Source organism: Musca domestica, unplaced genomic scaffold, assembly GCF_030504385.1.
Source record: "Musca domestica strain aabys unplaced genomic scaffold, Musca_domestica.polishedcontigs.V.1.1 25, whole genome shotgun sequence".
NCBI lineage: Eukaryota > Metazoa > Arthropoda > Insecta > Diptera > Muscidae > Musca > Musca domestica.
The window spans coordinates 6,632,672-6,659,926 of NW_026712277.1; the positions used below are offsets into that span (position 1 = coordinate 6,632,672).

General features: G+C 38.6%; 7 protein-coding genes across 7 annotated transcripts; 3 read left to right on the forward strand and 4 right to left on the reverse strand.

The window, feature by feature from the left end:
• Window positions 1-1,405: 1,405 nt before the first annotated feature.
• LOC101895694 (trypsin zeta) lies at window positions 1,406-2,325 on the reverse strand. Its single transcript, XM_011292229.3, has one exon. It carries the CDS (start codon window positions 2,305-2,307, stop codon window positions 1,480-1,482), a length of 828 nt encoding a protein of 275 aa, XP_011290531.3. The 5' UTR covers window positions 2,308-2,325; the 3' UTR covers window positions 1,406-1,479.
• A 3,087-nt stretch (window positions 2,326-5,412) lies between these two features.
• On the forward strand, window positions 5,413-6,265 carry LOC101895869 (trypsin). Its single transcript, XM_005175089.4, has one exon. It carries the CDS (start codon window positions 5,455-5,457, stop codon window positions 6,217-6,219), a length of 765 nt encoding a protein of 254 aa, XP_005175146.2. The 5' UTR covers window positions 5,413-5,454; the 3' UTR covers window positions 6,220-6,265.
• A 910-nt stretch (window positions 6,266-7,175) lies between these two features.
• On the reverse strand, window positions 7,176-8,151 carry LOC131802958 (trypsin-like). Its single transcript, XM_059123786.1, has one exon. The coding sequence runs from the start codon at window positions 7,985-7,987 to the stop codon at window positions 7,223-7,225; it is 765 nt and encodes a 254-aa protein (XP_058979769.1). The 5' UTR covers window positions 7,988-8,151; the 3' UTR covers window positions 7,176-7,222.
• Window positions 8,152-8,367: 216 nt separating this feature from the next.
• LOC101887916 (trypsin-like) lies at window positions 8,368-9,424 on the forward strand. The gene has a single exon (XM_005187637.3). It carries the CDS (start codon window positions 8,652-8,654, stop codon window positions 9,411-9,413), a length of 762 nt encoding a protein of 253 aa, XP_005187694.1. The 5' UTR covers window positions 8,368-8,651; the 3' UTR covers window positions 9,414-9,424.
• Window positions 9,425-13,164: 3,740 nt separating this feature from the next.
• Window positions 13,165-14,020, reverse strand: LOC101888438 (trypsin). The gene has a single exon (XM_020038249.2). The coding sequence runs from the start codon at window positions 13,998-14,000 to the stop codon at window positions 13,236-13,238; it is 765 nt and encodes a 254-aa protein (XP_019893808.1). The 5' UTR covers window positions 14,001-14,020; the 3' UTR covers window positions 13,165-13,235.
• A 3,297-nt stretch (window positions 14,021-17,317) lies between these two features.
• On the forward strand, window positions 17,318-26,616 carry LOC101888266 (trypsin alpha-like). Its single transcript, XM_059123503.1, has 2 exons — window positions 17,318-18,121; window positions 25,733-26,616. Exons 1-2 carry the CDS (start codon window positions 17,361-17,363, stop codon window positions 26,505-26,507), a joined length of 1,536 nt encoding a protein of 511 aa, XP_058979486.1. The 5' UTR covers window positions 17,318-17,360; the 3' UTR covers window positions 26,508-26,616.
• On the reverse strand, window positions 21,368-22,235 carry LOC131802860 (trypsin alpha-like). Its single transcript, XM_059123569.1, has one exon. The coding sequence runs from the start codon at window positions 22,190-22,192 to the stop codon at window positions 21,419-21,421; it is 774 nt and encodes a 257-aa protein (XP_058979552.1). The 5' UTR covers window positions 22,193-22,235; the 3' UTR covers window positions 21,368-21,418.
• Window positions 26,617-27,255: the final 639 nt, after the last annotated feature.

The window sequence follows — 27,255 nt, forward strand, 5'->3', positions numbered from 1 at the left end:
TCCCAAGAACTCCCAGGCATCCTTACAGCTCCCAGACTTTCTTGGAACTTCCATAACTCTCTTTCCTACAAAAAAACTCCCAGAGTTCAAAAGAACTCCCCGAATTTCTTAGAACTTCTAGGCTTCCGTTGGACACCCTAACTTTTTAAGTTCCCCTTGACTTCAAAAGAAACATCCAGACTTCTTCACAGTTCATAGTTTCCTGGACTACTGCTAACCTGCAAAACTTTCTTATAAATATTTCTCTTTCCCACTTCCTAAAGTTTTTAAGCTTTCGTTGGAAGCCGAGAAAATAGAAGGTCTATAAACTACTAAACTTTCTTAGAGCTCCTTAACAACTTTCTAAATTTAAAAAACGCCTCTTTCTTTCCAAGAATCCTAGACATCCTAAGAGCTCCCAGACCTTAACAGAACTTCCACAATACTTTTTCCACCTAAGAACTAACAGAGTTCTTAAAAACTCCCTGAATTTCTTAGAACTCCTAGGTTTCCGTTGGACACCCAAACTTCTTAAGATACCCTTGACTTCAAAGGAATTCTCAGAATTCTTCACCGCTCCCAGTATCCTCGAAAACTGCCAACCTGCGAGACTTTCTTTAAACATTCCCCCTCCCTAAAGTTCCTAGGACCTACTATGTGCTTCCAGTTTTTCCTAGAGCTACTTCTTCTTCTTCTTATAACATTCGCTCTCCCTAAAGTGTTTAAGCTTTCTTTGGAAGTCCAGAAGAACCCCCAGACATACCATGTACTACTAGATTTCCTTGAGCCACCTTAACTCTTTAAGAACTTCCTTACTTTGAAAAAAAGCCTTTTTCTTCCCAAGAACTCCCAGGCGTCCTAAGAACTCCCAGACATTCTCATAGCTTACACAACTCCCTTTCGTACTAAGAACTACCAGTGTGTATAAGATCTCCCTAATTTTTTTTAGAACTCCTAGGCTTTCGTTGGACATCCAAAATTTTTAAGATGCCCTTGACCTCAAAGAAATTCTCAGATTTCTTCACAGCTCCTCGACAATTCCCAACCTGCCAGACCTTCTTATAATTTTCTTAGCTTTCTAGGTACTTCCGGATTTCAGAAGAAGCCTAGACTTCTTAAATACTCCCAGATTTTTTTATAAACTCAAATTTCCGTAAAAATCTCAAGAAAATCTCTGATTTTCAAAGAACTTCTAATCTTTCTTCCAGATTTCTTAGGACTCCCTGACTTCTATTGAACTCGCGAACTTTTACAGAGCTCCCAGTCACTTTGAGAACTGCCAGGCTCCCTAAAAGCTTTCAAACTCTTCTCAAGAACTGCGAGGCTTCGTTGAAACTGTGTTGGAGCATTGAATATATTTTGTGTTTTTTTCGTCTTTCCCAAGTATTTTCCGCTCAAATAATCGAGACATCTTTTTTTTCCAAAAAATCCTAATTGTATGGAATACTTTATTATTTTACAAAAAAACTACCACAAAATCTTTTCATTATTTTAATTTTTTTACGAATTGGCAGCCACATTTTCCAATATCCAATCCCTCAAATATGGTACGCTCGCATAGACTCCAGGATAATCGGCCAAGGCACAGCTACGACCCCATGAAACAATACCAGTCAACTTGCCATTTACCAAAAGCGGGCCACCGGAATCGCCCTGGCAGGCATCCTTACCACCGATACCATCGACACCGGCGCACAACATGGCATCGGTGATACGTCCTGGACCATAGGTAACAGCATATGCAGCATCGCAACGATCATTTTCCACAATTGGCACATCGACAGCCAACAATTGATTTGAAGCAAAACCACCCGCGGTAGTTGTACCCCAACCGGTTATTGTAGACTTGGAACCCTTCGACGGAACTTCTGTGGCCAATTCAATGGGCGCCATGGTGAAGCCATTCAATGGCAAAGGGTGTGACAAAATCATCAAAGCCACATCATTATCATAGACGGAAGCGTTATAGTTCTCGTGCATAATAATCTTATCGACACGCGACACGGCACCATCCACGCCATTACGGGTACTTGTGCCTGCCACAATTATGAAATTATCAGCCACACGTCCATTGACACAATGCGCCGCCGTCACAATGACCTTCGCATTGTAAATACTGCCGCCACAGGTGTGTGAGAAGGCACAATCGTCGCAGCTCTTACGCCGCATCGATACCTGATGGGGATGGCGGGTAATATCCACAGCATAGCCACCCACAATACGTCCATCGAGTCTCAGTGATGGTTCGATATCCTCATCCTGAATGGGTTTGCCAGCTACCAGGGCAGATGCCAAGAAGAAAAGAACCAAACCACCAATATTTGCCATGTGTCCGTGAGCTGCAAGGTAAACAGTCGAACTAAATCTTTCCCAATTCCGTATCAATAATTTTATAGAAAATTTGGCGATTTCCCCTGAGATAATCATATCACCAGCTGTAAATTCTGGCCGAAATCTAAACAGTGATAAGGTCAATATAGTTTTTTTTTTTTTTTTGGGAAATCTCATAGCTTGATTTGGATTTTGTTTTAATAGGAATTAGAATTGAAATCTTAAACCTCAAGATAGCTAACAAAACATTCTTAAGGCGAGAATACATAAAACGCTTTTTTGACTGTCCTAAGTCATTGGCTGGCTTCTTCGTAGAGAAACAAATGAGTTTTAGGTTGACCTAGTTCGATTTTGGCCCTACGCTCATTTTGTCACCTTTAGGTATCACAGAGTTCGCAACGTTTACGAGCTCGCCAATTTAAAGGAGGTCAACGCTTTCTTGAAAAAATCTCTAACTTATTAAAATCACCTAGCTTCCTAAAGGGCTGCCTGGAATCGTTGGATCTTAAGATTGATTAACCCATTGCACAATGAATGGAATGTGGGATAAGTTTGAAAAAGTTGCCAGAAAGGAAGTCTACCCAAGCTACAATGAAGTCATGGTAGGGCAAGTTGCATGTAAAGAGACCTACCTGTATGGATTCTAGTGTCAAAATTACTATCCAAACAAACACAACTGAATTGAATGTAGTACCCCTAACGAACTTTCAATGCGAAATTTACAACAATTCCGGCGGATAATGTCGCTAAAATTACCAAAATACCGAATTTAAGGAGGTACTGTTATATAAGGGCTATACGAAGACCTGGACCTTCATATGCAAATTTCGGTCATATGATGTTGTAACCATGAGAAAATTCGAATTCCAATTTTGAAACATTTCCAGCGAAAAGTGTAACACAAATCATCATCAAAATGCCGAATATCTAGGTGGCACAGTCATATGGGGACTATACCAAAACTTAGACCTACATTGACAGTTCTATGCAAGTATGTGTCTTACATAATGGGAACTTAAACATACACCCAAAAAACCTTAAATTTGTTCTCACAGTTATATGGTGGCTATACCAAAAGTCCTGCAGACCAGACACACATCTGAGTAAAATTGTATCAATCTACTTCATTTCGTTCGGAAGCTAGAGTGATTTCTATAGACGGGCGGACGGGCATCGCTAACCGAAGGCCTGTTCTTTCTATAGAAGGCTTTTTAATGAGGACGTTAAAGGACCTCTATCTATTGAAGATGTCCTAAAGCTCCTTTATCCCTTTGAGCCTTTTTTTCCATATAAAGGGCTAAAAAACCTATGGGAAGAATTTTATGCCAAGAAATGCTATTGGAAGGTTTGTTGAAGGCCCTCATTAAAGGATAATATATAAATTATCTGAATAAGGGCTTTATAAGGTATCTAGGGCTATCTAAAGAATATCCTCTATTCATTGAAGACATCTTAAAGGAACTCTTCGCAAAAGTCTCATTGAAGATCATCTTTTCAATATATTTTTTTTTAAAAATCTTCCATTCATAGATGGTGTTCCAGGAGACTCTTCGTGTAGAAAAAATCTCGTCAGGCCCACCTGAGGAGACTTTATTGTCTAGAAAAAAGTCTATTGACGAAAAAGTCTTTTAGGTGGGCCTGAGAAAACTCTTTAGTCTAGGAAAAATTTCGTCAGGTCCAACTGAGAAGAGAAAATCTCGTCAGATCCACCTGAGGATACTTTTCGTCTAGAAAAATCTCGTCAGATCCAATTTGGAAGGCTTTTTCGTCTAGAAAAATCTCCCTCAGGTCCTCCTGAGGAGAATTTTTTTCGTAGAGAAAAAATCTAATCAGGTCTCCAAAGTCTACTCCTTTCCATAGAAAGCCTTTTAATAACCTGCTACACAGAGGATCATTAAGGACCTCTATCTATCAAAGATCCACAGGACATCTTCTTCCTTTAGCCCATTTAATGTACTTTGACAATAAAATACATACTTTTGGTCTTCTATTCAAAGAAGACCTGAATTAAGACCATTCAAGGATAAATGTTTCGAGGTGTTACAAACGGAATGACAAACTTAATATACTCTCCATACTATGGTGGAGGGTATAAAAATAAAACTAAAATAATTTGTAACATGAATTGGCTATTTGGCAAAAATCGACCTAGGTAACCCTAGCCAACACCACTCAGCAACTAAAAACGCTCCAAATCACTTTAAAAGAGTTTTGGGGCCTGTTACCAAATCCCGGAATGTTGATTAACTTAACACGAATTCTCGGTACTTACAAATATTGAGAGCATTCATCAGCTTCCTAAGAGCACCAAGATTTTTGAAGAAAAAAATCCGTTTGCGTCCAGTATGGCATTATCAGGAACGTAACCTCATAAAAGTCCATAGTATTCATGGTAAGATGGTTCTAAGAACTAAGCTAACGTTTTCAGAACTTTTTCTTCTTTTCTGAACCGTACCGGCAAAAATCGACCTAGGTAACCCTAGCCAACACCACTCAGCAACTAAAACGCTCCAAATCACTGTAAAAGAGTTTTTGGGGCGTGTTACCATATCCTGGAATCTTAAATGTTGACTAACTAAACACGAATTCTTGGTACTTACGAATATTGAGAATATTCATCAGACTCCTAAGAGCACCAAGATTTTTGAAGAAAAAAAAAATCCGTTTGCGTCCAGTATGGCATTATCAGGAACGTAACCTCATAAAAGTCCATAGTATTCATGGTAAAATGGTTTTAAGAACTAAGCTAACGTTTTCAGAACTTTTTCTTACCGAAATATTAAATTTTGAAAACTATACGGTTCAGAGAACTTTACAATTATTTAAGGTATTGACTGACTCCCTTAGAACATTCACAACGTATTGAGATATTTTCTAGGATCTTGTTGCAGTTCTAACCACTGTTCACCTTCAATTACAAGCCATTTAGATCCACTTCATGGACTTTAGTGCAAATGCATCGACAAATGCAGTATTAAAGATACCTACCACTTGTAATGTCCAACCACACAACCACCACAAATCCACTTCTCACAAAATACCCCCCTGATAAGATAATATTTTGGCCCCATTTTCTGGATATAAAAGCAATAGTTCTGGTTGGCGAAATCAATAGTTCTTCTCTTATCCAGACAACAATTAACCATGTTACGTTTGCTAGCTACTTTCGCCCTGGTGGCCGGCACCTTTGGCGCTGTTTTGCCAGATGACATGGATGGACGCATTGTAAATGGTGTTGACACAACCATTGAACAACATCCCTATCAGGTATCGCTTCAGACCAATAGCGGCTCACATTTCTGTGGTGGTTCGATTATCAGCGAAGATGTGGTTGTAACGGCTGCCCACTGCATGCAAAGCTATTCGGCTTCCCAGTTTAAGGTGCGCCTGGGCTCCACCAATTACAGCAAAGGTGGTGATTTGGTTGCTGTGAAGTCCTTCAAATTCCACGAAGGTTACAATCCCAAGACCATGGTTAATGACATTGCTGTCATCAAGTTGGCCACGCCGGTAAGAGAATCTGCGCATGTTCGTTATGTCCAATTGGCCAATAAGACACCGGCCACTGGAACTTCAGCTGTTGTCACTGGCTGGGGTACCAAATGTTTCCTGACTTGTTCCAGTTTACCCACAACATTGCAAGAAGTAGAGGTGGATATTGTTGATGAGAAGGCTTGTGCTTCTGCGGAATTCAAATATGGTTCTCTCATTCAAGAGACCATGGTGTGTGCTTATGCCGTCAAAAAGGATGCCTGCCAAGGTGATTCTGGTGGCCCATTGGTATCGGGTGGCAAATTGGTTGGTGTTGTCTCTTGGGGTATTGGTTGCGGCAAGGAGGGCTATCCTGGTGTCTATGCTGATGTACCTTCGTTGCGTAGCTGGGTTGAAAAAACTGCCAAGGCATTGTAAATGAATGGTTATGTGAAAATTAAAAAAAATATATATTGAACATAAATTGCGGATTTTTTTTAAACTCCTTAAAGTATGCCACGAAAAGTTTGCGTTGAATAGATTTACACAGGTAGACCAAAACCATCCCTGTAGGGAATGTTACTGACTCATTTGTCGATGGTGGGTCACAAAATTAAAATCTCAATTTCCACCAGAAGTTGTTGACCAGACTTTTCCATGTATTTTTCTAAAAATTGCTATTTGAAAGTCACAATGGGTTCTTGATCCCGTGGCGAAAGATTGTATGTGTAGGTCCACGTTTTTGCATAGCCCCCATTTAACGATACCTTCCTTCCGATATTCGGTGTTTTGATAATGTTTGCCACAAATTTTTTCACGGATTTATCAAAAAAATCCGTATTCGATAGCAGCTTAAGCAGTAACTTCTTCAAAACAAAGTTCCTTTTATTTCCTTAAGGAACTAGTTCCTTGGAATGGTTCAATCGATTTCAACGGTTCAAGTTCTGTAACTCGTTTTTAATTTCGAAAAATCCGATAAGTTTCAATAACCTAGAAACTATTCTTGGCTATTCCACCTGATATAACTGTGGTGAGGGTACATAAGCAGCTTGGCATCTTGACTATGTGTATTAATGTAAAATTATAAGGGGAAACGACGTCAGAATTCGAGTGCGGCTCTGGAATTCCTTTATGATATGTCAAAAAATATGTCATGCAACGACATAAAGCTGTTTATGTACCCACACCCTAACTTCGACAACTAAAGGTGAGAATACATTCTTCGTAAAAGAGCAACGGAGTCTTAGGTTAACTTAGTTCAATTTCGACCCGTAATTTATACTTGAGTACCCTACGCCCCGTTCTTCATTAACGAAGAAGCCAGCCGAGGACTTGAGCCGGCCTTTTATGTATTCTCACCTTAATCCATGGAACGAAATAAAATTAACAAGTCTTTAAAAATATTTGTTTACTCGAAAATATCATTTATTTTCATTTCAATTTACAATTCCTTGGCGGTCTTTTCAACCCAGCTGCGTAGAGTAGCAACATCAGCATAGACACCGGGATAGCCAGCCTTGGCACAACCTCTACCCCAGGAAACAACACCAACCAATTTGTTGCCAGACACCAATGGACCACCAGAGTCACCTTGACAGGCATCCTTATTCACAGAATAAGCACAGATCATGGTTTTCTTGATTTCCGAACCATATTTATATTCACTGGAAGCGCATGCCTTCTCGTCGACAATATCAACCTCGACTTCTTGCAGAATTGTGGGTGCAGTCAGACAAAGCAAATAACATTTGGAGCCCCAGCCAGTGACAACAGCAGGAGTACCGGTAACAGGTGTCTTCTCGGCCAAAGCAACATAACGTATTTTGGTAGATTGCCTGACAGGTGTGGCTAATTTGATGACAGCAATATCGTTTACCTTGTCTGTGGGATTATAACCTTCATGATTGCGGAAAGATTTAACAGCAACCAATTCACCGCCGCTATTGTATTCAGTGGAGCCCAAGCGCACCCTCATCTGTGAGGCAGTGTATCTCTGCAAACAATGGGCAGCGGTAACGATAATATCTTCACTGATGATGGAACCACCACAGAAATGACTACCCGAGTTGGTTTGCAGGGACACTTGATAAGGGTGCTTCTGAATGGTTGTATCAACACCATTTACAATACGACCATCGAAGTCATCGGGCAAGGTGCCGGCAAAGGCAAAGCTGACCAAAGCGAAAATTGTAACGAAACGAAACATCTTGAGAGACTGATGATTTGACTAGTTTGCCCTCGAGCTTTTATAGTAGTTTAGGATAGCTGCTGAATTTCGCTGCGAGTGTTAGGATTTTCCAATGTCCATGCACTTCTATGAATTTCTTTCACGGTTTTACTGAGATGGGACTTTCCGATCCGATCCGGCCGTACTGGATTGGATATTCCCACAGTACTTCAAAATTTCTAATCACAACATGGAGAATACTTGTTGTGGCTTATCTGAAATTAAGGGTAGGTTATTAGCTATCAGTGTTATCGCACGTGTCTCTTTTGAGTTGGACTAAATGTTGGGATCTACATTATCTCCCCTGAACAATGCCGTATACGTGCCAGCAACAGTAATACGCAGTAATGACCGTCACACTAGTTCATAGGTTTTTCTTCGGTAGAATCATTGAACCTTGAATTCGATCATTCACGCAGCGCGAAAGAAACTCAATATTGATTGTAATATTTTTCCGCTAAATGTTTGATAACAAACTTTAAGGTGTTATAGGAATATTAAGTGCGACAAAATCAGCAGGTTTTTCTTGGAAGAGCCTTACCAAGCAAATCATGAAAACAAATCACAAAAACTTTGGAAAATCCAAAGACGTTATTGCTATAAAAGCCTGAAGGCGAAAACTTCTTTACACCAGTCTCTTATAATGTTCCGGTTCTTTACTGTTTTCGCCCTTGTAAGTTGTGCCTTGGCCGGTACCTTGCCAGATGATTTTGATGGCCGCATTGTAAATGGTGTTGACACAACCATTGAGAAACATCCTTATCAGGTTTCTCTGCAAACTGCCTCGGGCAAGCATTTCTGTGGTGGTTCCATCATCAGTGAAGACATCATCGTTACCGCTGCTCACTGTTTGCAAAAATACACTGCCTCTCAAATGAAAGTGCGCTTGGGTTCCACTGAGTATAACACTGGTGGTAAATTGATTGCTGTCAAATCTTTCCGAAACCATGAAGATTATAGTTCCACAACCAATAAAAATGATATTGCTGTCATCAAATTGTCCTCACCTGTCAAGCAAACCTCAAAAATACGTTATATTGCCCTGGCTGAAAAGACTCCTGCCACCGGTACTCCTGCTGTTGTTACTGGTTGGGGATACAAATGTTACAGATGTGCGCCTGGACCCACAACTCTGCAAGAAGTCGAGGTGGCTATTATCGATAGAAGGACATGTGCTTCCAGTGAATACGAATATGGTTCGGAAATCATGAAAACCATGGTATGTGCCTATGCGGTCAACAAGGATTCCTGCCAAGGTGACTCCGGTGGCCCATTGGTATCTGGCAATAAATTGGTTGGCGTTGTTTCCTGGGGCGAAGGTTGTGCCAAGCCCGGTTATCCTGGTGTCTATGCTGATGTTGCTACTCTGCGCAGCTGGGTTGAAAACACCGCCAACGAATTGTAAATCCAAATGAAAATAAAGGTGTTTTTTTTTTTGTTTTTTGTATAAATGAACATTTTTATTTGTGGTTAGAAAGTTATATCACGGGGAAAGATCCAAAACGGTTCCTATGGAATATAAATTCATCGGCAGAGTAATTAAAAACTATTGAACAGTATGAAGGAACTAGTTCCTAGTTAAAGACAGGGAATTTTATTTTCAATATGATACTGGCACCCTTGCCTTGAGTATTACTTGCTCTGTTCCAGTACCTGGAAGAATCTGCTATTTTGGCAATTTTCTTCAATATTATAAACGGAAAACAGCTTGTGCTTCTGCGGAATTCAAATATGGTTCTCTCATTCAAGAGACCATGGTGTGTGCTTATGACGTCAAAAAGGATACCTGCCAAGGTGATTCTGGTGGCCCATTGGTATCGGGTGGCAAATTGGTTGGTGTTGTCTCTTGGGGTATTGGTTGCGGCAAGGAGGGCTATCCTGGTGTCTACATAAATCTAACGTAAATGGCGGATATTTTTTTTAAACTCCTTAAAGAATGCCACGAAAAGTTTGCGTTGAATAGATTCACACAGGTAGACCAAAACCATCCCTGTAGGGAATGTTACTGACTCATTTGTCGATGGTGGTCACAAAATAAAAATCTCAATTTTCACCAGCGTGAAAGAGACGCAATAATAAATTTCCCCCAAATGATAAGAAACTTTAAAGTGTTGGGGGAATATTCGGTGAGGCCATGGGAAATCCGAACTCTTAATGTCATTATATTTGTGGGTAAGATAGACGTGTTTATTTTGTTTCGTAAAATGGATTAGTTGTCGAAGTTATCTCACGGCAAACGGCCAGGATAGGTTTCTAGGGAATTTAAATTGATCCGATTTTTTTTTGTGTCTGATAATAAAACTTGCTACCGAGCATGGGCCGTTGAACTATATAGAGGAACTAGTTCATTTCAAGAAAAGGAACTTTCTTTTGAACAAGACATTGCTTTGTCTACTTCATCTACATAACGCAGGGGTGTCAAGTGAGAGCTACCATTGCTAAATGGCCCAATTTACTAAGTTTCTCTCTGTCAGTAATACACTGCAATGCTAAGTGGATTTTAGGGAGATCTATACAGGGTGAGATAAAAAAACTGCAACTAAGTCAAAAACCATAATTTTTTCTTTTTTTTTGGAAATTCTATTGAATGAAAGCAAAAAATTTCGAAAATAGCATCAAATTTTAGAATACGTTTAGATTTGTTCGAATTGGTCAACTTTGGCATGAATTATGGCCTTCAAACGACCAATGAAACTTGGGTATCGGTGGCGTGCTGAGTGCGATGGTGCTGAGTCCTGTTGGAATGCCCAAGGTCTGCGGCCAAAATGTTTGCGTGCTCAAAGCTTTAATACACTCTCCAGAATATTTTCGCGATAATATTCGGCATTTATTCTGATGCCACGGTCAATGAATACGAGCGGAGAACGACCGTCGGCTGTTAGGGCGGCCCACATCATCACCATGGCCGGCGCTTGAGTTCTGCTGGCCAACCGAAGGTGCACATTTCCAGCTGACCTGACCTCTTTGACAAGTAAACACGAGCGGATGATCATTTTGTTTGTTTACAAACTGCTGGACAACGAATGTTTTCTCATCGTCGGAGAAAACCAAATTAGCCAGTTCACCACTTTCGGCCAAGCGAAGCAACTCTCTAGCTCTTTTGAGTCTATTTTTTTTCTTTCTGTTGCGGTGTAAGTTCTTGCATTTTTTGGAATTTCAATGGCTTTGCCCCGAGCACATTTTTCACTGCGTCGCGGGTTTTGAATTAAGTCGCTTCTTTACTTTTCAAACCATTTCTGCTGTTGTTGCTGTTTTCTTCCGTAATTAAATGATTCACTGTAAAGAACAACTGAACTAGTTCACTATGGAACATAGATGGCAATACTTACCAACTTCTCTACATTTAACTATAATGAATATAGTTGGCAACTTTAATATTAAAATTGTTTAGCGGGATAAGGGATCATTCACAATAAATTTGAAGCAGGTTTTCGTAGCCAAATTCAATGTACAAAGTGGCGCAAAAGTAGACTTCCGATGTTTTTTTTGGCTGTAATTAAAAAAGGAAGAACTTTGATTCTTCTTGTTGATTATTTTTATTTGGTTTTTTAGTTCCTTTCTTTAGATCAAGTCGAGAATATGATGCCGCCACAGTTTATTGTCATTTGAGCCCTTTTTATGGCAGTTTCCATCACTTTGGCCAAAATTTCCGGCGATAGGTCCTCACATTCTTGACGTATATTGTCTTTAAGCCCCACAAAAAAAAGTCTGGTCGGTCAAATCAGGCGATCTTGCTGGCCAGTGCATATCGCCAAAACGGGAGATTCGACGACCGGGAAATGAAACCTTAAACATATCGATTGTGGCAGGTGCAGTGTGTGCCGTCGCACCGTCTTGTTGGAACCACATGTTCTCCAATCCCAACATATCAAGTTGCGCCAAAAAGAAGTCGCTGATCATTGCTTTGTAACGCTCACCATTCACAATAACCGTTTGGTCCGCGACGTCTTCGAAGAAAAAATGTGTAAAATGTACTCCTCCAGCGAAAACAGCACACCATATATGCAGTGACTTTGGGCGGGTGTAATGGCTCTTCGTCGGTTACACGCGGATTTTCATTGCCCCAGAAGCGTACATATTGCTTATTTACGTAGCCGCTAAGATGGAAATGGGCCTCATCACTCATGTTTATTTTTGATCCAAAATTATTTTCTTTTTGGCGGAGTTTAAGGATGGCTTGAATGTATGTTAGACGCTACTGGCGGTCAATAGCTAACAGCTGATGCACCATCTGGACTTTGTACGGAAACATCTGCAAATCTTGTAACAGAATTCGCTGTCAAGACCTTCGACTGACACGTCGTCTGGCCGTCGGCGCTTCCATGATATCCTACAGCTACAGCAGGAATATTCTTTGCACAACGGATACTCCAGGGTCTGCCACGCCTGGTAGCATCTTTTGTTGTGCCAGTCACTTTTTATTACATTTTTTATTTTTACATTTTTTTTTTCGATATCATAAAGTAAAAATCGGTTATCGAAGTAAAAACTTGTATATTCTTGCAGGTTCTGGAACAGACCATATGTCTTTGCATCATACAACGTTTTGAAAAAGTCTCAATGAAAAAGAAATAGGCTATGTTTTAGAACCTGCAAGAATCTATTATTTTTAAAAATTGTTCGCCATTATAAAGGGGCAATCGGTTATTGTAGTAAAAATATTTAGATTTTTGCAGTTTTAGAACAGACCAATAATTAACTACTAACAATTGATCTGTTACAGGATATCAAGAATGTAATTTTGAAATTTTTTCTTTTGTGCGAAAACCAATATCGAAAAAAGATTTCAAATCTAGTAGGTTCATACGGGTTCTAGAGCAGAGCAAATATTTTATAAAAATGACTATTTTACGCTCCTAAAAATATGCTAAAAAGGGAATGGGATTTTATAATACCTTTAAATTCGTTTAATTTGTAATTTTAAAGCATAACTTGCACAAAACGCAACAGAAAGTGAAAAGAGAAATAGAGAAGCTGAGCTGAGAGGGTGGGACAACAACAATAATTTTTTTGTTGATTATTTTTTGACAATCTTATCTCTGAACATTTTCATTTAATCTAAATTACCCCAAAAAGTCTGCAATATGATTGGTAACCGATAAAAATAATCAGATAATGTTCCCCAAACTCCACCCATTTTAAACAACAACAACAAAAACATCAAAGCCATTTTTTTTTTTAAATTTTTTAAATTAAATAATTTCGTTTATTTCCACTTGGGAAAAATTTACAATTCCTTGGCGGTCTTAAGAACCCAGCTGCGGAGAGAAGGAACATCAGCATAGACACCAGGGTAACCAGCCTTGGCACAACCCATACCCCAGGAGACAACACCAACCAATTTGTCGCCAGATACCAATGGGCCACCAGAATCACCTTGGCAGGCATCCTTGTTGACGGCATAGGCACAGACCATGGTCTCCTTGATTTGGGAACCGTATTTGTATTCGCTGGAAGCGCAGGCCTTTTCATCGACAATATCAACTTCGACTTCTTGCAGGGTCTTGGGCAAGCTAACACAGGTCAAATAGCACTTGGTGCCCCAGCCAGTGACAACAGCGGGGGTTCCGGTGGCGGGAGTCTTTTCGGCCAAAGCGACATAACGGATCTTGGCGGATTCTCTGACGGGGGTGGCCAATTTGATGACAGCAATATCGTTAACCATGGTCTTGGAGTTGTAGCCTTCGTGGTATTTGAAAGCCTTGACAGCAACCAATTCACCGCCAGTGTTGTATTCAGTGGAGCCCAAGCGCACCTTCATTTGGGAGGCAGTGTACGATTGCATGCAATGAGCAGCGGTAACGATGATGTCTTCACTGATGATGGAACCGCCACAGAAATGGCTGCCGGAGGTGGTTTGCAAAGAAACCTGATAGGGATGCTTCTCAATGGTGGTGTCAACACCATTCACAATACGGCCATCCAAATCATCGGGCAAGGTGCCGGCAAAGGCACAGCTGACCAAAGCGAAAACAGCAACGAAACGGAACATCTTGAAAGACTGATGGTTTCAGTATTCGCCGTCAGAGTTTTTATATTAAGTGAGTTTGGCAAAGCTACCAACTAAATTTGCCAACATAGTAATCGCAATCTTGATATTGTCATTATTTTCATGGGGTTCTACGTACTCCATACAATATGCAAGATAAGATTGTCGCCGACGGCTCAGACTAATTCAATAGTTTTAGGTTAACATAATATTTTTGTAAAATGTGTTGAAATTTGATGATAAGCATACACATAAGTTGTCTGGATTTGTTGTACGATACTTCCAACTGATATGTGGATGATCCAGGAGTTGTTTTTGCAGGTCATTCATAGACAAATTAATATTTGCCTGAGTTCCGTTCGAAAAAAAGCAGATAAAGTTTGGCAAAATGCATGTCAGCCGTTCTGCCGGTCAAAATGCAACCTACAATCCTAACCTAAAATGTCCATTAAATTGCACACACACATACTTGCATATTAAAATGGTACAATAAGAAGGTAAGGTAGAGCTACCAGCTGATTACAATTTTTTTCTAAGTGTGCCCGACTTCTACCAATCTTGCAATGGAATTGAAAAGTTGAACCGTTTGGATTATATTTTTGAGAGAAAATGAAGGCATTTCATTCAGTTTTCGCTATTCTGCCAAAAATCGGGCATAGTCTCTGGGCTGTATTTCTGTAGTTTTTTCGAAGCTGGTCTACCTTCTTATTGTACCATGTATATTTCCGCTCATGGTGCACTAATATTAGGTCTGTCTGCTTACTTTTCTGCAGGAATTATCCAACCGCTTTTTTCACAAATATTTCTCGACACAATGGAACCATTCCCAGAGTTCTTAGGTTTTTTATTTAGTTTCCGAGATATTTGCGATTGTTTGTAGTTGAAGGTCAATAGCCAACTTTGTGCGGCAAGAATATGCAAACTCTTACACTGCCTTTACACGGTGACATTTTTTAACCATGCCATTTTTTTTTTTGTTGGTAAAGGGTGTAGAGAGACAAGGATAGAAGAAAAAATGGCACGAGAAGCCACCGCACAGGGTTACATGCCACTCTCTTTGCATTTCTCTTTTTGCTTCTTCCGAATTTTTTATGATTTTGACATTTCATATCGTTTCTTTATTGTAATTTTTGATGCGTTTCTTTTATTGTGATGTGATGTTTTTAGTGATTGAATTGTATAGTGAATTATATAAAAATTAATTGGAAGTATTAAAAAGTAAAAAAAGAAAGTTAAAATAAAAGTTAATAATGCAATATTTAACACCTCAATAACTTTTTCCATCATTTCTTCTTTAGATTCACACATTTCATTTTAAATCACTTCTTTATAAATATCGGTTACAAACAATTAGCTCTATACGAAATACTGAATAAAATAAAATGTCAGAAAAAATGCCAAGTAATATTATCGTAAAATGCCACCGTGTAAAGGCGCGAAGATTAACGCAGAAATTTTAAAAGAGAATTTATAAAAATGCCAGCTAAAAATGCCACCGTGTAAAGGCAGTGTTAGTAAAATTACTCTGTAAATTATCTCTCTCTCTCTCTCTCTCTCTCGAAATGCTCTCTTTTGCAGTACTTGTGTGTTAACAGGCGATTTCCAGCAACAACTTCCAACAATTATTGCTCAGAATTGGTGGGTGCCACAGAGAATGTGAATATTCATTGCAAAACTTTTGGTTATTCGTAGTCACCCTGTTTTTTTCGTAAGATTGACGCAACAATCATTGTGTTGCATAATGCAACTAAATTATGATTTATCAGATTTCTGGTTAAGATAAATATTTGGATATAGCAAGCTGTAAAGAATCGATGACTTGTTTCGCAAGTAATGACAAATAAAATAATTTAAAATTGTGACCCTTTGTAGGTGAGGCACCAGAAGGAGAGATTTGGATCTTTATTTCGTATTTTTTGAGGTCTTTTTAATACCTTGAACCCTATGTGGGGGAGGTACAAGAAGAAATGGCCCGATCTCTACCATCTTTATAAAATATCTGGTGTTGATAGAAATATTGAGACCTGCTAAGTCTTAATTTTTGCATTTTATGAGCATAATGGATATTCAAAATTATGACCCTTTGTGGGGAGGTACTAGAAGGAGTGCCATAATATATCACAGATTCACACCAGACCTGGAGTTAGTAGAAATACTGGGACGTGTGTAATATGAAGAGAATCGGAAGCTTATTTCGGATTTTATATTTGTTTTGGTTATTCAAAACTCTGACCCTTTGTGGGGGAGATTTGCCAAGTCTGGATGGAATCGGGTTTTAATTTCGCGTTATATGAGCTTCATGGACATCGCTACATCTGCTCCAAATGCCCTGAAAGGGATTTGATCCAAAGAGACCTGGGGTCTAAAACCGGTGTTTCGATGAGACACGTTTTGGCCCTATCAAATGATATACACCCTCTGTAGCCATATGGCTGAGGCTATGAAAATAGTTTGAGAAAAAAAAACTGCTGATATGTTAGTTCCAAAATCTGATATTAATACAAAGTCCGTTATTAAAGACCACAATAACTGACACCCATTCAAACTTCGCTTACAATGTTGGTGGAATCGGACCTATTCAATCTTCGCTTACAATGTGGATATATTTCAGACTCATCCAACATTTGCTTTGATCCTTGGTAAATTTCGTATGATGGGCAGGGTTGCTATAACGTGTCTCTCTCACTCTCTTTTTTACACTCTAATCCAAGGCTTAAAGTGAGAATAGATAAATAGCTTGGCATCATGCATAGACATATTAATGTCAAATTGTAAGAGGGAACGACAGCAGAATTTGAGTGCGGGTCTGGCATTACTTTATGATATGTCACAAAATATGTCATGCGAAGACTTCAAGCTGCCTTTAGTGTTATCTCTTGATCTGCAAAAAAAAAGTGTTTTCTTTTCGAGGAATCAATTTAAGAGAATGTATCATAGTGTGTTTGTTTTCTAGCGGATTTAATAAACCCAGGTGATTGCAATTGTCAAATTCTGTCAAATAAATCCTCAAAAATTGAGGTTAGCTCTTTCAAAACGCTCCAATGTAAACATACTATTATAGATTTATTTTTTTACTCTTCACAGTATTTTGAAATTTAAAAATTCAATTAGATAAAGTCAAATCAAGAAAATCGAATTTGAAATTCATGATATGTCACTGGCAGGGCCAAAATCTTATCTAAAAATGCATTTTGCCAGAAATTGAACAAAAAAAAAAAAAAAATCAACAAAATATCAAGATTATGATATGACTGGCCACAATTGCATACAACGTAGCCCTCCTGCTGATTTTGTTGCTATAAAACCAAGGGCTATCATCGCCAGGAGCAGTAGTCTGTTTCCCTGGAGTAAGACAACAAGAACATGTTCCGTTTTGTTACAATTTGCGCCTTGGTCAGCTGTGCCTTTGCCGGTACCCTGCCCGATGAATTGGATGGCCGTATTGTGAATGGTGTTGACACCACCATTGAAAAGCATCCGTATCAGGTTTCGCTGCAAACCACTTCGGGCAGTCATTTCTGTGGTGGTTCCATCATCAGTGAAGACATTATCGTGACCGCTGCCCATTGCATGCAATCGTATGCGGCCTCTCAAATTAGAGTACGTCTCGGTTCGAACCAATACAATAGCGGCGGTGAATTGGTTGCTGTCAAGACATTCCGCTACCATGAGGGTTACAACTCCAAGACCATGGTGAATGACATTGCTGTCATCAAATTGGCCACTCCCGTTAGAGAGAGCTCCAAGATTCGTTATGTCGCCATGGCTGAAAAGACGCCACCGACTGGCACTCCAGCTGTTGTCACTGGCTGGGGCACCAAGTGCTATTTGACCTGTATTAGCTTGCCCAAGACCCTGCAAGAAGTCGAGGTTGATATTGTCGATGAGAAGGCATGTGCTTCCAGTGAATATAAGTATGGTTCGCAAATCAAGGAGACCATGGTCTGTGCCTATGCCGTTGACAAGGATGCCTGTCAGGGTGACTCCGGTGGTCCATTGGTTTCTGGCGACAAATTGGTTGGTGTTGTCTCCTGGGGTATGGGTTGTGCCCGTGCTGGTTATCCCGGTGTCTATGCTGATGTTCCATCTCTGCGCAGCTGGGTTGTTAAAACCGCAAAGGAATTGTAAATTTCCTTGGAAATTTTTGCCTTTTTTTGGAAAAGAGAATTTAATCTGTTTAGTTAAAAAATATATATATTTCAAAAATAAAGCATGGTGAAATTAAAAAGGTAAAGTCATCTCAAATAAGACTATCCATCTCTGTATTGTCTGTAATTTACCTTGTCGAATTTCTGTGAATAAAAAACAGGTTTCCATCTTTGAAAAAAAAAAAAAAAAACTTTTAAACATCTGGTTGCATGACCTTACCTTCTTAATTCTACCATGAAATGAAGTGAAAAATAATGTAAATGGTCTAAAGGTGGGAAAACATAAAGCGCTTATTTGGCTGACTTAAGTCATAGGCTGGCTTTTTCGTAGAGAAACAAAGGAGTTTTAGGTTGACTTAGTTCGATTTTGGCACTAGGCTCCTTTGTTCATTTTCGAAGAAGCCACCCGATGACTTATTCCAGCTAAATGAGCCCTTTATGTATTCCCACCCTAATATGGGGAAGTGAGAGTACATAAAATGTTTTTTTTTTTGGCTGGTTTTTTCGTAGAAGAACAAAGGATTGTTAGGTTGACTTAATTCAATTTCAATTTATTCTTTTTCACACTGCACTCCTTTGTTCTCAAATGAAGAAGGCAGCAGCTGGATTAAGCCAGTCAAAAAAAGCATTTTATATATTCCGACCTTTAGAGTCATGGCAGAATTAAGAAGGTAAGCTCATGAGCATTCCAGACTTGGTTAGATACAAGTCTTACTTGGGTGGGGGGGCGTATACGTTGTGACAGTACGTATACGTTCATGGGTCCATTAAAGCTACTTCTACATATCCCCAAGTATGGCTTTGAAAGTCCTTTACGAAATTTCTAAAAATATATATATTTAATACGTTACGTTAAAAGTCCTTCCAAAAAAGCTACATAGAAATTATCGTTTAGGTCCATGAAATTTATGCAACAAATAATATTTTTTAATATTTGCGTTATTTGCTCGGAAATCTTTTCACAAAAATCCTTAGAAATACGCATATTCTACTCTAAATTCTTAAGAAAAGTGTCGCTACAAAAAATCCCTATTTTTTGTTCTGCTGCGCCTTGAAAGAATATTGCTTAAATATCCATTTCATTGAAACTAATTGACGTATACGTATCAACAGCACTCATACGCACCGGTGTACCATTAAATTACTTCCTTGTGCTTCTTTTTTTAATTTGAATGACTTACGCCACTTTTATGCTCAAGGGAACTTGTTTTTTTTTCAATCTTGTCACCTTATTTTTAACAATCTGAACTCATACAGACATCTAGTTATATTTGTATAGCCATGTTGTCTATGTGTCTGGAAAAAATAACAAACACGCTGCATTATCTCCTACACCCCCCTCCTAAAAAAAAAACGATCTATATAAACCCATTTTGTTTTAGATAATTCTGAAAACAAAAGAAATGCAAGTTTAATAAGGTGGAGATAAAGCTGACAGCTAAATAGACTTGATAATATTTTTTCGCCAAAAACAAAAATGACGATGACGCAGGACAATGACCACGCGACTCTTTCTTTGACACGTTCTTTGTTGTTGTTACTTTTCTGATTTTGTTAATCGCAAAAAAAATAATTGAGACGATAGTAAAATTCACTTGAAATGTATGGACATAAAAATAGATAACAAAGAAAAAAAAACAAACAAATAAATAAACAAAGTAATTGAAAATAAGAATCGGATTTGTTTTTGGGACATATGTCACCTGATTTTTAAGCCTGATATTTCGTAGTTATCTAGGAAGTAAAATATTTTAAGCTTAAGGTTCTATTCTGGGCATTAGATTAGGATTATCGAGTTGCAATTGACCGTATAAGTGACTACCATGTATAGGGGTAATATTTTTAAGGCCACAAATGAAAATTCTAAGGAAATATTTTTTTTTTTTTTTGAAAAGTCTCTGAAATAATATAAATTGGCTCATGGCTCTGAAATTAATTCAATTTATGTTTCTTTAAATCCGCAATTTTATATAAATTTTATTTATTTTTTTTAGGTAAATTAAAAAAAAATCTTGTTTACATTAACGAATTTAAGACCTCGAAACATCGTCCAAATATTTTTCCTAAAACCCATATTTAAAGTTCTGAAATTAGTTCAATATATGTTTCCTTAAATCCGCAATTTTATATAAATGTTCTTTATTTTTTAGGTAAATTAAAAAAATCTTGTTTACATTAACGAATTTAAGACCTCGAAACATCGTCCAAACATTTTTCCTGAAACCCATATTAAAAGTTCTTCAACAAATCATTTCTACGCCACAGTTGCAAAAAAAAAATCTTCTTTGGTGAAGACTGAGGTTTTCTAGGGAGAAGTCCTTCTAGGGCTGGATTCTTGTTCTATGAAAATATGAAATGAAAAATATTTCCTTTATAGCATTTTTCCTTTGATATTTCTTTCCTTTATAAAAGTTTTCATAGAACAAGAATTGAGGCTCTGGTCTCGTCTTGTATGGATAAGACCTTTATTTTTTTAGGTAAATTAAAAAAAAATTTGTTTGAGGTTTTCTAGGGAGAAGTCCTTCTAGGGCTGGTTTCTTGTTCTATGAGAATATGAAATGAAAAATATTTCCTTTATAACATTTTTCATTTCATATTTTTTTTTATAAAAGTTTTCATTTCACATTTTCATGGAACAAGAATTGAGGCTCTGGTCTCGTCTTGTATGGATAAGACCTTCTGCCTTCTATAAAGAAGAACTTCAGGTCTTCTATTGAGGAGATCTTGTGGTCTGAAATAACGAAGACTTTCATATCTTCTTTAAAAAATACAATTTAAAGAGGACTTCCTTTCCATGTAGAAGACCTTTCTATCTGCTGGGGAGAAGAGTTTTTGTCCCGAAATGATCAAGACCTCTTGATATTTGATAAAGAAACCCTGCTGGTCTTCTATGAAGAGAACCATCTAGCCTTCTGTGGAGAAAAACTTTTAATATCCTCTGGGGGGAGATCTACTTGTATTTTATAGTGGAAACAATGTGATCTTCTGTGGAGGGAAGCTACAGGCCTCTTGTGGGATAGTACCTTTGGGATTCTCTGGAGAAGACCGGTTCCGGTCTTCCGTAATGGAAACCTTCTGGTCTTGGTCATTGGAGCGCATAAGTGTTGCCGTTACGTAGACCACCAAATGTACCATAACATATACATTGCAACAACAATTATACGACCCCTGGAATCCAACCACTACCACCCCCATTTTTTTAAATCAAAATCACAATCGAAATAATGTTCACAGATATTTCATATATATTTTTCATTGATCACTGCAATACGTTTAAACAGAACTAGCCGCAGCAATGACCCATGAACGTAGGGCAGCAACATCGGCATAGACACCAGGATAATTGGCAAAGGCACAGCCATAACCCCAGGAGACGACACCAACCAAAACACCACCCGACACCAGGGGACCACCAGAATCACCCTGGCAGGCATCCTTACCGGTGGCATAGGCACAAATCATGGTCGATTTCACTTCCGAACCATAACCGTAGGCCGATGATGAACATTGACTTTGGCTAACAATATCCACGCTGACATATTGCAAAGTTGTGGGTAGAGATGAGGAACCCGACTGCTGGGTGCCCCAACCCGAAACAACAGCAGCAGCACCATTGGCAGGAGCCTTGGTGGTCAAGGCAATCGACTTGATGGTCGATCCAAAGTTCAGCGAAGAACTCAAACGTATGACAGCAATATCGTTGACCATGGTGCGGGAATTGTAACCTTCATGGTTCTTGAAAGCAGCCACCGAAACCAAAGTACCACCAGAATTCCAGTAGGTAGAGCCAGCACGTACCCTCAAGGCAGAGGCGGAAACAGATTGCAAACAATGAGCAGCGGTCACAATGATCTTGGCCGAGTAGACGGAACCGCCGCACGAGTGGGAGCCGAAACGTTGCAGCGACACTTGCCAAGGATACGAGTTGATGGTTGTGGCCACGCCGCCAACAATGCGTCCATCCAATTGCGGCAACATACCCTCAGGTACGGCAGCACCCAGGCTAGAGGCCACCAGAGCGGTTAAGAGGACTACCAATTTCAACATGATTTCCAATGTCTTCAACTTGGCGAGAAGAACTGATATTTTCTCTGCCAATTGTGAGAAGTATTTATATGCGTGACAATGCATTCCATTGCACCAAGAATTTTGCACTTCCAATTCTTTATCTAATCAATGTAATACTGGAGCTTACAGTTGATATTAGAGGGTTTTGGTAGTTCTTGTAAATATTTGTGGTAATTTTGTTGAAATGTCTTAAGAGACCCATTATTGATTGATAATGGGCTTAAGATGTCTAAGGGCTTTTTGAAAAAAAAAAACAAAATGAATATATGATGGAAAAGTTTTGAAAATATTCGCAAATGTCGGTGAGGAATTACATACTTATTCCGAATTTATTAAGTCTCCGTTTGTTGGAGAGTGAGAGGTAAGGGGAAGGGAAATAGCAAAAAAATTGTTCGTACTGGGAATTTTCTGGTAATTCTTTTGTGTTTTTATTTTTACACAAAAATATAAACAACAATGACAAGACAGTTATGAGAAAATGAAATTGCTGTTTTGGGTTACAGATTAAAATTCTCCTTGGTGTGGAACTCTTCAAAACCAAAAAAAAAATGCAAACATACGGTAGATGAGTAAAGGAACTCGTTAATATCTATTATCCAAAATATTATCTCAAATAAGAAATCGGAAATTTATCTCCATGATCCTCTAAAGCATTGAAATATGTTAAGGTTTGATGACGTATAACTAACGACAATGCTCATACGCACCATAAGCCTTCTCAAAGGAGACATTTTTTATTGATAAAAAAATATTGCATGTTTATGGGCGCAGAGAAGAAGAGAGAGAGAATATTTATAACATAAATAATTAATTTTAATTTAAATAATTCAAAACATCTGATAATTCAGCTGCAGTGTGAATAATATGCAATTTGGTAGGGTGCGTATAAGTGCTGGCGTTACTTATATGCCAATTCATAAGGTGCCCCAAAAATAATCTACTATCTTCCAATTTTACCATTTTTTTTATTTCCGGGAAGAGCATTGAACTTTTCTACTTGAAAATTGAAAACTTTCGAAAAAATTGGAAAGGAAATAGGCGACTCAATTATCCACTCAAGATGAAGCATATTATCTCAGCAGACACTCGATACGTTGTAATTAATTTCGATTTCCGATAATGTAAAATTTCGAGTGCTTTGATTTTCATGAAATTACACGTGCCTAGAAATTTATCTACGCCCGACGTCAATGGAGCTGATAAATCAAGCGTAAATAAGTTTTGAAGCGAAAACGTGATATCTATCAAAATCTTGTTCACAAGACGTTACATGGTTGTGGCTTTGCCTTTAGGCCGCCAGCTCTGCTGCTTTGGTGGCAAGAAATGATGGATTGACTTTCAAAAATGGGTTAAAGTTAAATGATTTGATTTTAATTCTTTTTTACTCAAAGGAGAGGAAGCTCCTTCAGTATTGGAAACAAGCCTTAGTTGGGCTGACTTCTGCTATTAAATATCTGATGAAAAGATGCGCGAAATTTCCAAAAAAAAAATTATTTTGAGTGGTCGAGAAGCCCAAGGAATCTGGGCAAAGAACACTCATTTATGATTTCTGAGGTGTTGAGTAATCTATATCTACATCCAGAATATATGGCAAAAATTAAAAAAAAAAAAATAAAAAAAACCTCAATAAATCTGTATTGGGCGCCACTTTGGATTCATTACATATCCGCAATCTGGTTTTAGGCCTTACAGTTACTTTGACTTACAGTATTGGACTGGCGCCCAATGCAGCGTTATTGAAATGTTTGCCAAGCCCTGAAAGATTCTTTGAATTCGAAGCCATACTTTCTATATATTATTTTGCAAGATGTTAGCTTTCACCGATTTTCAGTTTTTTTTTTTTTTTGATTTTTGAGTTTGGAATGTAGCTTTCCAGTTCATTACTCAAAAAATTTGTGGCCAAGAAAGCCGAGTGAGATCATCAAGAAATTTGAACTATATTTACCATACCGTCGGTTATATGGGTATTGAAGTGGCGCCCAATATGGAATTATTAGATTTTCTCAAATATTGCCAAATTTCCTGGAATCATCAAGCAGTTCAGAAATCTAAAAGGAACCCAGCATCTCAGAAATCTAACATCAATACTCGTCATTTAGGTTCCTTAAAATGGCGCCCAAGTCAGCATTGAAGTGGCGCTCAATAAGGAATTATTAGATTTTCTCAAATATTGCCACATTTCCTGGAATCATGAAGCAGTTCATAAATCTAAAATGAACCCAGAATCTCAGAAATCTAACATCAATACTCGTCATTTAGGTTCCTTAAACTGCTGCCCAAGTCAGAATTGAAGTGGCGCCCAATATGGAATTATTAGATTTTCTCAAATATTGCCAAATTTCCTGGAATCATTAATCAATCCAGCAGTTCAGAAATCTAAAATGGACCCAGCATCTGAGATATCTAACATCAATCGTCATTTAGGTTAGTTAAAGTGGCGCCCAACTCAGCACATTTATTTTTTTTACAAATTTGGGTCCTCGAACTTTCTTCGAAAATCATTTTTGAAAAATCCACGTTTGAGTCTCTTTAAGGTCCTCCAAAAATATTTAAAAAAAATCCAAGCTAAGATGTTGAAAACCCTTGGAAAAATATAAATTAAGTCCAAACTCTATTTACATTGCAATTGACTTTTGAGAATTAACGTAGTATCCAATAGAGAACGCGATGTATTTTTTCCACATTTCCTAGATATAGAATTAATTTATTTGGCATCTCAGAGTTCTACAATTAATATTCTTTGACTGGGTCCCTTGGGCATTGCACCGGCGCCCAATTCAAGATTATTTTTTCCAAAGTTTTAACTTCGAAAATCCTTTGAAACCTCTTCAAAAATCCACGTTTGAGAGTCTATAGGGTCCTCCAAAAATATTTTAAACAAATCCAAGCCAAGATCTATGAAAGCCCTCGGAAAAATAACTGTAAAATCTAAACACTATTTTGGCATTGATTTATTGGTTATTAAAGTGGCGCCCAACACAGAACTCTGTGTATTTCTATGAAATTTTTCCAAATTCCCTATATATAAAATCAGAGCAACGTCCCCGAAATCTACCCTAAAAAATTGTGGCCAAAAAAGCCGAGTAAGATCATCAAGAAATTTGAATTTTTAAGTGGTGCCCAATAAGGAAATATATTTTCGCAAATATTGCCAAATTTCCTAGGTTCCTTGGGTATTATGCTGGTGCTTATTCAGCATTACTAGTTTTTCCTAAATCCTTCAAAATATGTGCTCCAAAATCCATACGAATTAAAATGTTACAATTCTCAATAATTAAACTTATCTGCAAGTCTGGGAATTCCACCGAGAATTCCTTTGGACTGTTTTCGTTGTTGTTCATTTTCGTAATTATTATTGCACTATCAGTAGACATGACATTGCATTGCACTTCAAATTGTAATCCCCCACTCGATCCATGTAAATTTTTATTTCAATTAGATAAGCATTTCAGGAGGACATTTTTGTATAAATACCACGATACTGCATTCGAAATGCATTCCCAGTTTGAATTCGTGTTGAATGATGTTGAAGAGCGTAGTATTATTGGCCTGCATTGCCTGTGCCTTGGGCGCTGCGGTACCCGAGGGTATGCTGCCTCAATTGGATGGCCGCATTGTGGGTGGTGTTGCCACAACCATTAATTCTTATCCTTGGCAAATTTCTCTGCAACGCAGTGGTTCCCATTCCTGTGGTGGTTCCGTGTATTCGTCCAACATTGTTGTGACCGCCGCCCATTGCCTGCAATCGGTTTCAGCTTCGGTTTTGAAGGTACGCGCTGGTTCCACCACCTGGAATGCTGGTGGTACTTTGGTCTCGGTGGCTGCTTTTAAAAATCACGAAGGCTACAATTCCTGGACCATGGTCAATGATATTGCTGTCATCCGTTTGAGTTCTTCGCTGACTTTCGGTTCGACCATCAAGTCCATTGGTTTGGCCAGCAAGGCCCCAGCCAATGGCGCTGCTGCTGTTGTTTCCGGTTGGGGTACCCAATCTTATGGTGCCGGTTCCTTGCCCTACACTTTGCAATATGTTGATGTTAGCATTGTTAGCCAAGCCTCTTGTGCTTCGTCAACTTATGGCTATGGTTCGGAGGTAAAACCCACCATGATCTGTGCCTATGCCAAGGGTAAGGATGCCTGCCAGGGTGATTCGGGTGGTCCATTGGTGTCGGGTGGTGTTTTGGTTGGTGTTGTCTCCTGGGGTTACGGTTGTGCCTTTGCCGATTATCCTGGTGTCTATGCTGATGTGGCTACCCTGCGTTCTTGGGTTGTCAGTGCCGCCGGCTCGGTTTAGGGCACGAGATGCTACGAGAAGCTTTGAAGAAGTGAAATAAAGATCTATACATTTATAAAAATTTTATTTTTAATTATTTTTTCCCATGAGAATGAGGCAAATTTTTATTCGGTTTGGTTGGGTTGACTTAAATAACTCATGGAAGGATATATCCAGAAATACATATTGACAACAGTCTATGAAGCACCTCCATGACAAATATTAAATGTTCCATAAAAAATGCAAAATAAATGTCTAAAAATTGAGCATTTATGGTGGTTTGGGGCCGGTGTCGAATTGGCGCCCAATTTCACACAATTTTGCCAAACTTTGAAAGTTTATTCAGATTGAAATCTAAAATACCAAAATTTATAAAAATGTTATATTGGGCGCCAGTTCACAACCCAAAAAAAAAATGTCAAGGAAACAATGTGAAGATCTGCAAGAAATCTGAACTCTATTAAATTTGCCACCTATGAGTACTGAAGTGGCGCCCAATTCAGCATTGTTGTGTTTTTTTTTTTTTTTTCAAATGTTTCTTAAATATGAAATCACGACTCAAATATACGTCGTCCTTGAAATCTAAAAGACTTATTTCTTGTCCTAGGTTGCTAAGGTTTAGAACTGGCGCCCAACTAGAAGCCGGAACGTTGCAAAGAGATTTGCCAGGGGAAGGAGTTGATGGTGGTAGCAACACCGCCCACAATACGTCCATCCAATTGGGGCAACATACCATCAGGTATGGTGGCGCCCAAGGCACAGGCAAGGG